Source organism: Oncorhynchus keta, chromosome 4 (assembly GCF_023373465.1).
Source record: "Oncorhynchus keta strain PuntledgeMale-10-30-2019 chromosome 4, Oket_V2, whole genome shotgun sequence".
NCBI lineage: Eukaryota > Metazoa > Chordata > Actinopteri > Salmoniformes > Salmonidae > Oncorhynchus > Oncorhynchus keta.
Genome location: NC_068424.1, coordinates 34,568,071 through 34,578,093, shown reverse-complemented (window position 1 = coordinate 34,578,093; position 10,023 = coordinate 34,568,071). Strand labels below are relative to the sequence as shown.

Genomic DNA, 10,023 nt, shown 5'->3' with positions numbered 1-10,023 from the left:
AGGTCGCAGTGGTCGGTATTATATGGGGCTTTGGTGACAAAACGGATGGCACTGTGATAGACTGCACCCAATTTATTGAGTAGGGTATTGGAGGCTATTTTGTAAATGACATCGCCGAAGTCAAGGATCGGTAGGATGGTCAGTTTTACAAGGGTATGTTTGGCAGCATGAGTGAAGGATGCTTTGTTGCAAAATAGGAAGCCAATTCTAGATTTGACTTTGGATTGGAAATGTTGGATGTGAGTCTGGAAGGAGAGTTGACAGTCTAACCAGACACCTAGGTATTTGTAGTTGTCCACATATTCCAAGTCAGAAACATTGGACGGGCACGCAGGTGCAGGCAGCGATCGGTTGAAGAGCATGCATTTAGTTTTACTTGTATTTAAGAGCAATTGGAGGCCACGGAAGGAGAGTTGTATGGCATTGAAGCTCGTCTGGAGGGTGTTTATCACAGTGTCCAAAGGGCCAGAAGTATACAGAATGGTGTCGTCTGCGTAGAGGTGGATCAGAGACTCACCAGCAGCAAGAGCGACATCATTGATGTATACAGAGAAGAGTCGGTCCAAGAATTGAACCCTGTGGCACCCCCATAGAGACTGCCAGAGGCCCGGACAACAGGCCCTCCGATTTGACACACTGAACTCTATCAGAGAAGTAGTTGGTGAACCAGGCGAGGCAATCATTTGAGAAACCAAGGCTCTCGAGTCTGCCGATGAGGATGTGGTGATTGACAGAGTCGAAAGCCTTGGCCTGGTCAATGAATACGGCTACACAATATTGTTCCTTAACGATGGCGGTTAAGATATCGTTTAGGACCTTGAGCGTGGCTGAGGTGCACCCATGACCAGCTCTGAAACAAGATTGCATAGCGGAGAAGGTATGGTGGGATTCAAAATGATCGGTAATCTGTTTGTTGACTTGGCTTTCGAAGACCTTAGAAAGGCAGGGTAGGATAGATATAGGTCTGTAGCAGTATGGGTCAAGAGTATCCCCCCCTTTGAAGAGGGGGATGACCGCAGCTGCTTTCCAATCTCTGGGAATCTCAGACGACACGAAAGAGAGGTTGAACAGGCTAGTAGTAGGGGTCGCAAAAAAAATTGGCAGATAATTTTTGAAAGAAAGGGTCCAGATTGTCTAGCCAGGCTGATTTGTAGGGGTCCAGATTTTGCAGCTCTTTCAGAACATCAGCTGACTGGATTTGGGAGAAGGAGAAATGGGGAAGGCTTGGGAAAGTTGCTGTGGGGGGTACAGTGCTGTTGACCAGGGTAGGGGTAGCCAGGTGGAAAGCATGGCTAGCCGTAGAAAAATGCTTATTGAAATTCTCAATTATAGTGGATTTATCTGTGGTGACAGTGTTTCCTATCCTCAGAGCAGTGGGCAGCTGGGAGGTGTTCTTAAAAAAAAAAGTGTCCAAGAACTTTTTTGAGTTTGTGTTGCAGGAAGCAAATTTCTGCTTGAAAAAGATAGCCTTGGCTTTTCTAACTGCCTGTGTATATTGGTTTCTAGCTTCCCTGAAAGGTTGCATATCACAGGGACTGTTCGATGCTAATGCAGAACGCCATAGGATGTTTTTGTGTTGGCTAAGGGCAGTCAGGTCTGGAGAGAACCAAGGGCTATATCTGTTCCCGGTTCTAATTTTCTTGAATGGGGCATGTTTATTTAAGATGGTGAGGAAGGCATTTAAAAAAAATAACCAGGAATCCTCTACTGACAGGATGAAGTCAATATCCTTCCAGGATACCCCGGCCAGGTTGATTAGAAAGGCCTGCTCGCTGAAGTGTTTCAGGGAGCGTTTGACAGTGATGAGTGGAGGTCGTTTGACCGCTGACCCATTACGGATGCAGGCAATGAGGCAGTGATCTCTGAGATCTTGGTTGAAAACAGCAGAGGTGTATTTAGAGGGTAAGTTGGTTAGGATGATATCTATGAGGGTGTCCGTGTTTACGGCTTTGGGGTGGTACCTGGTAGGTTAATTGATAATTTGTGTGAGATTGAGGGCATCAAGCTTAGATTGTAGGATGGCTGGGGTGTGAAGCATGTTCCAGTTTAGGTCGCCTCTATAAGTACCTAGGTGTCTGGCTAGACTGTAAACTCTCCTTCCAGACTCATATCAAACATCTCCAATCGAAAATCAAATCAAGAGTCGGCTTTCTATTCCGCAACAAAGCCTCCTTCACTCACGCCGCCAAACTTACCCTAGTAAAACTGACTATCCTACCGATCCTCGACTTCGGCGATGTCATCTACAAAATTGCTTCCAACACTCTACTCAGCAAACTGGATGCAGTTTATCACAGTGCCATCCGTTTTGTCACTAAAGCACCTTATACCACCCACCACTGCGACTTGTATGCTCTAGTCGGCTGGCCCTCGCTACATATTCGTCGCCAGACCCACTGGCTCCAGGTCATCTACAAGTCCATGCTAGGTAAAGCTCCGCCTTATCTCAGTTCACTGGTCACGATGGCAACACCCATCCGTAGCACGCGCTCCAGCAGGTGTATCTCACTGATCATCCCTAAAGCCAACACCTCATTTGGCCGCCTTTCGTTCCAGTTCTCTGCTGCCTGTGACTGGAACGAATTGCAAAAATAGCTGAAGTTGGAGACTTTTATCTCCCTCACCAACTTCAAACATCTGCTATCTGAGCAGCTAACCGATCGCTGCAGCTGTACATAGTCTATCGGTAAATAGCCCACCCATTTTTACCTACCTCATCCCCATACTGTTTTTATTTATGTACTTTTCTGCTCTTTTGCACACCAATATCTCTACCTGTACATGGCCATCTGATCATTTATCACTCCAGTGTTAATCTGCAAAATTGTAATTATTCGCCTACCTCCTCATGCCTTTTGCACACAATGTATATAGACTCCCCTTTTTTCCCCACTGTGTTATTGACTTGTTAACTGTTTACTCCATGTGTAACTCTGTGTTGTCTGCTCATACTGCTATGCTTTATCTTGGCCAGGTCGCAGTTGCAAATGAGAACTTGTTCTCAACTAGCCTACCTGGTTAAATAAAGGTGAAATAAAAAAATTAAATAAAAATAGCAGCACGAGCTCTGAAGATAGATGGGGGGCAATCAGTTCACATATGGTGTCCAGAGCACAGCTGAGGGCAGAGGGTGGTCTATCGCAGCCGGCAACAGATAAACAGATATAGGGCGGGTGGGTTGAATAGAGAGAAAACAATACCTTACAAAATCCATAAATGTATCACTCTTGTGCAATTTATATTTGCAGACCCATGAGCCACTGTTCCCATGAGACCCATGAGCCACTGTTACCCATCCCTGATCTATAGGCTAATAGAGTTTTTTCACTCTCATTATTTTAGGCTATCTGGCATTAGTGCACAAGCTTAAACTGTGCCAAATAGCCTACACACCAATCGCCAAATGCTTTTGGGAACGGGCAGAAAAAGTTCAATCCACAAAGGCAAAAAGGGCAATGTCGGTGTTTAATTGAATAAGAGTAAAGCTGTGAAAGGGGAGTGAAAGTGAAGGGAAGGCCAGAAAAGTAATGTTTGGGAAAGATTGGTTGAAGTGCTAAAAGAGGATGATAGCAATGCACTTTGTTATGTGCATACACAGTCACAAGACAGTAGACTTCAAATAGGCCTATGGTACATCAAGGGAATTGTAGCCTGCTGTTCAAATGGGTTAAATGGAAAGTGAAATCTGGACCCCTCACATAGCCTTAATATGAACTCCTGCAAAATTAAGCACGTCTTGCAGTAAAATAATAACCTACACCAAATGTAGGCAACATTTTGACTCGGGAACAGGAGTGGAGAAATATGATTTATGTCTTTCAGCATCTTGAGAGAATGCTAATGCCCAGTTAGATACCATCTATAGAGGTACTATATTTATCAGCATCATAAAAGCTGCTAGTATTTCAACCACATAAAATATGCATCCAAGCCAACCTGAAATCTTATCAGAAACATGTTGGATTGTTTTCACAGCTTTCTATTTCCTTACAACAGATCAAACTGATGTCATTTTTTGGGAGTTTGCTCCATGAAAGAATTTGACAGAGAAAACTTGGTCAACTAGATTTAAGCATTCATTCCTTCGATTCAGTCTTCTAGGGCAACATATAATGACAGAAGAGAAGCTGCATGGATCTAGTTGAAGAACAAATAGCCTACCAAAATGTCCTGCACCCTGTCCAAAAATCTTTCCGCAGTCTTTGACTGTAGCCTATAGAGCATTTTCTATTTCAGCGGGTTAGGGTCGGGTGCGGGCCTCAGATTTTCACTTCATCACATATAGTCGGGCGGTTGTGGATTATTAGCAATTACGGGCATGTGCGGGTGAACAAACAGCTGACCCGCGCACCACTTGTGTGCACCCTGTACCTGTGCTGAGGCAATGCTGAGCAGGCTGGTGGTGTGGTAGCAGGGCTTGCTGGTCATGCGGGCTGGGAAGCCACAGACAGTCTGCAAGCTCTCCCTCAGGTGGGATAGGAAGGAGCTGAGCGCCCCCTGGAGGTCCACTCTGGGACAGCGCTGCACCGGGTCAGTCCGGATACAGCTCAGAGGGTATCTTAGCAGACTAGTTAAAGGTCCAATGCATCTGTTTTTTTTTATCTCAGTATCAAATCATTTCTGGATAACAATTAAGTACCCTACTGTGAATGTTTTCAATTAAATGGTCAAAAATTAAGCAAAAACAGCTTCTTAGAAAATAGCAATTTCTCAAGCAAGATTTTTGCTAGGACTGCCTGGGAGTAGTCTGAGTAGGGAGGGGAAAACTTAAAATGAGCTGTTACTGGTTTGGAACTCTCTTTCTTATTGGTCTATTAACTGTTGACTGGTGATGTCACCAGGCAGGCCAAAACTTCATCCCACCTAACCAGGCTGAAACATCATGCAGTCTTTTCAAACAGCTCTTCCGCTAAAAAGGCATTATCAACATTTTCACAGTTTCACAGTATTATTCAACCTCATAGTGTGGAAGTATATAAACTCAGCAAAAAAAGAAACGTCCTCTCACTGTCAACTCCGTTTATTTTCAGCAAACTCAACATGTGTAAATACTTGTATGAACATAAAAAGATTCAACAACTGAGACATAAACTGAACAAGTTCCACAGACATGTGACTAACAGAAATTGAATAATGTGTCGCTGAACAAAATCAAAAGTAACAGTCAGTATCTGGTATAGCCACCAGCTGCATTAAGTACTGCAGTGCATCTCCTCCTCGTGGACTGTACCAGACTTGGCCGTTCTTGCTGTGATAGGTTACCCCACTCTTCCACCAAGGCACCTGCAAGTTCCCGGACATTTCTGGGGGGAATGGACCTAGCCCTCACCCTCCGATCCAACAGGTCCTAGACATGCTCAATGGGATTGAGATCCGGGCTCTTCGCTGGCCATGGCAGAACACTGACATTCCTGTCTTGCAGGAAATCACGGACAGAAAGAGCCGTATGGCTGGTGGAATTGTCATGCTGGAGGGTCATATAAGGATGAGTCTGCAAAAAGGGTACCACATGAGGGAGGTGGAGGTCTTCTCTGTAACGCACAGCGTTGGGATTTCCTGCAATGACAACAAGCTCAGTCCGATGATGCTGTGACACCCCGCCCCAGACCATGACGGACCCTCCACCTCCAAATTGATCCCGCTACAGAGTACAGGCCTCGGTGTAATGCTAATTCCTTCGACGATAAACGCGAATCCGACCATCAACCCTGGTGAGACAAAACCGTGACTCGTCAGTGAAGAGCACTTTTTGACAGTCCTGTCTGGTCCGGCGACGGTGGGTTTGTGCCCATGAGTGACGTTGTCGCATGGTGATGTCGAATGAGGACCTGCCTTACAACAGGCCTACACGCCCTCAGTCCAGCCTCTCTCAGCCTATTGCGGACAGTTTGAGCACCGAAGGAGGGTAGGTGCGTTCCTGGGGAACTTGGGCAGTGGTTGTTGCCATCCTGTACCTGTCTCGCAGGTGTGATGTTCGGATGTATCGATCCTGTGCAGGTGTTGTTACACGTGGTCTGCCACTGCGAGGACGATCAGCTGTCCGTCCTGTCTCCTGTAGCTCTGTCTTAGGTGTCTCACAGTACTGACATTGCAATTTATTGCCTGGCCACATCTGCAGTCCTCATGCCTCCTTGCAGCATGCCTAAAGCACATTCACACAGATGAGCAGGGACCCTGGGCATCTTTCTTTTGGTGTTTTTCAGAGTCAGTAGAAAGGCCTCTTTAGTGTCCTAAGTTTTCATAACTATGACCTTAATTGCCTACCGTCTGTAAGCTGTTCGTGTCTAAAAGACCTTTCCACATGGGCATGTTCATTAATTGTTTATAGTTCATTGCATGGGTAACAGTGTTTAAACCCTTTATAATGAAGATCTTTGAAGTTATTTGGATTTTTACAAATTATCTTTGAAAAACAGGGTTCTGAAAAAGGGACGTTTCTTTTTTTGCTGAGTTTCTAAAACACAGGAAAATCTAGTTTGCCTGAACAGGGCCTTTAAAGAAACGTAATATGTTCACTGTCTGGATGGAACTCACTTTAAAGGACCCATCTGGGATTGGTACATCCATTTTTGGATTTTTAAATTAATGATGTATAGCCATTGATGTTTGAAAAATATAACTTAGAAATTCCTCACAAGTTTAGTTCAGCTGTTGTACCCCATCAGAAGCCAAAATATAAGCTTGTTTTACTTGTAAACAATATAATTGCCCCTTTAAGATGAATTGAAATGTCTGCCAAATTTGAATGAACTTAAAGAGTGAACACTGGCTTGAAGAACACCATATGTGAACCATTTTACACTGTTTGTTTTGTTATTTTCCCTCTCCAGATTTCGATTAATGTTTCATTTTACAACCTATCAAGGGACAAATGCTGGTTACAAGCAGTTACAAGTTACAAGAAAACACTAACTGTGCCTTATCACAATAACAGTTGCATGAGTAGACATAAACGTGACAGTTTAGAATCAGTGTAACAACATAACAGTCAACAGGTGGGCCAAAGGCAGATGCCTCAGATGGTCCCCAATCCATACCACAGGCTTAAAAGGATACGTGAACAGCCTTTCTCCAACCAGTTTGAAGTATACATTGCAATAAATCACTTCTTCCTCATCAATTTGGGGGAGTTGGTAGCCATACTGAAAGATAAAAAATAAACAAGGAAGAAGCAGTAAGGACAAATAGATTAACTGTGTGTGAGTGTGTATTGTGTGTGTGTGTGTATAAGCTAGCAGTGTCAAACAGAGGGGGTGAGTAGACGACACAGCAAGGAAGATTATTTGTTTGTGACCCATCTCTGAATGTGTAGCACTCACCCAGATGTGACGACAGACCAACACCAACACTAACGTGTCGAGCATTACTATCAGCCAGCTGTCCCGTCCATTTGTTCTATCCACTGGCCCAACCACACAGGCCAGTGAGAGCTCTTGTTCAAGGCTGAGATACAATAGTCATACAGCACTATAATATACTTAATTAACAACACATGTTGGGGAGAGGGCTTTGGCAATGCATGTTTATCATTGGGCATTTTAGGAGCAAAGGGACCTTAATTAACAACATGATGGTAGAGTAAACTGTTAGGCAGCGTGGGTGTGAAATCTGTTTCCAGCCAACGTTAGTGAGTCATACTGAAGGGCCAAGTCCACACAAACACGCACACACATTGTCACACACACTCACACGCATACAGGCACTCAAGCACACACACTACGCCGTGCCAAGTCCATGTTTAGTTGCTGACAGACGTTGACAGACAGGATGTGAGCAATGGGATGTCATTCACCACCATCAAGTTTGGTCCTGTGGTTGTAGTTAGAACAACAGTTCCCTGGAGTAGTCCACGTGTGTGTCTGTGTTGTGTGATGCCAATGTGAGTTTGTATTATTGTTGACATAACAGAAATCAGTTGATGCCAAATAACTTGACATGGTTGTGACACTACATATCATTTAGGTAAGCTAGCAAGCAGGCGTTATGCCTAGCCAATTACAGTAGGTAACCTATTAGTGAATAAGTCTGAATTGACAGTGACACATGGTTCACTAAAGTGAGCTTGACCCAACCTGGAATCATAACCTTTAACTAGGGCCCAGAGCTTTTCCTAGTCAGGTAATGTGGTCAGGAAAATCTCGTAGTTATGACATATGAGATGTCGCTTTGGATAAAAGAGTCTGCTAAATGGCATATATATGTCTCTTTCATGGCAGCTTTATGCAGCCCTTATGAAGAGTAGTTAATGTGAAGTGTAACTTACCTAGCCTGGTCTCAGATCGGTTTGTGCTGTCTTGCCAATTCCTATGGCCATTGTCATGACAGTGATTATAGGAGTTGGCAAGACAGCACAAACAGATGTGGGACCAGGCTGTGACCTACCAAATTGCTCCAGTGATTCTGGATGTCAGCGTAGCACTGGAAGGGGCTCTCGGTGGGCATCCGGTGACTGATGCTGACGATCTGACCCCTTTTCATGCTACACACAACACAGATGGAAGCTATATATCAAGTGTACCTATAACATGTCAGTAAAGACATACAAGAATGACAGGTTGTACAGATGTCGGACCTTAATTTGGATCTTAATTTGTCAAATCTGAGAAAGTTTTGAGAAAGGAAAATAATCCCGCAGCAACAGGAAACATGAATTATTATTTGATTATAATTAATGGACATGTTTATAGGGTTTGATATACTTATCGTAAGGGAAAATCAAGTCTGAAATTTCAAAGTGAAAATTACAAACTTCAGAAGCCCTTTTAAACCTCAAATTCAGGAGGTAAATTGAAATAGCAAAATGTATGTTCACTTCCTGAATTGACTGAATTGAAATGGAATTGAGCCCAACCCTGATTTTGATGTTCTTACGTTTTATGTTATTCTCTGTTCATACATAAGTATTCAAGTTCCATGACATATCAACAGTTCAATCCAACCTGTCATTGCAATGTTTTTTTTCTCAATTTATGCCATTCCAGCCACTACAATGAGCCTGTCCTCCTATAGCTCCTCCCACCATCCTCCACTGGTTTACACGGTGTCTTCGTTTTCAAACTCCTGCCTGTGTGCACATACCTGTGTACCCTGCCCGTGTATCCGTAACACTTGTTATTATGAATACAGAAAGAATCTAGGGTTGTGAAAGCTAGGGTTGTGGGTTTGATTCCCACAGGAGACCAGAATGAAAAAAGTAAGAAAATGTACAGTGCCTTCGGAAAGTATTCAGACCACTTGACTTTTTCCACATTTTGTTACGTTACAACCCTATGAAAGAATCCTCAAAAATCTACACACAATAGCCCATAATGACAAAGTGAAAACAGGTTTTTAGACATTTTTGCAAATGTATTAAAAATACAAAACACAAATACCTTATTTACATACGTATTCGGACTCTTTGCTATGAGACTCAAAATTGAGCTCAGGTGCATCCTGTTTCCATTGATCATCCTTGAGATGTTTCTACAACTTGATTGTAGTCCACCTGTGGTAAACTCAATTGATTGATCTAGAAGAAAAAGAAACGCACGCCTATTTAGCCAAGGTGCTGGCTAGCGGAGTGGAAAACTTGAAAATAAAGGAGAGCCACACACTCCTGTCTATATACGGTCCCAACAGCTGCAGGATGCAAACTGGTAAAGGTCCAAAAAGGTGACACTTTTTTTTGTTGGGCTGAAACATGCACAAAATCTCTGCTAGTGGGAAATGCAGGTTTTAACTAATTAAATAGCAAAGAATATATGAGCTACATGATCAGTCTCTATGTGTAAAATAAAACATTTAAAGAAAGCAATCCAATCTTATTTGTTGCCTAGACTTTACTGCAAATGACACTCATGTCTTGAGAAAAAACAATACACTAATATTGCAGTTAGCCATGACGGCCTTTATAATAGAACGCTTGTGACCACACACGTCTAAATATTGTACTCGGGAAAAAAACATCTTAAAGTAGAAATAGAATGAAACAAATAGGCATTCTAGTTTTGCTCTATTATAGTGGTCACTATGGTAGACATT

The 10,023-nt window shown here is 43.2% G+C and overlaps 1 protein-coding gene across 2 annotated transcripts in view; it reads right to left on the bottom strand.

Annotated features, from left to right (window-relative positions):
• Nucleotides 1-10,023, bottom strand: part of LOC118374366 (uncharacterized protein C18orf63-like) — a 38,049-nt gene that overhangs the window by 10,335 nt on the left and 17,691 nt on the right. For both annotated transcript variants that reach the window (XM_035760768.2, XM_035760762.2), the window contains exons 9-11: nt 8,383-8,479; nt 7,057-7,142; nt 4,372-4,558 (exon numbers count right to left, since the gene is read on the bottom strand). In XM_035760768.2, the coding sequence (XP_035616661.1) occupies nt 4,372-4,558; nt 7,057-7,142; nt 8,383-8,479 (370 nt within the window). The remainder of the gene's footprint in view (nt 1-4,371; nt 4,559-7,056; nt 7,143-8,382; nt 8,480-10,023) is intronic.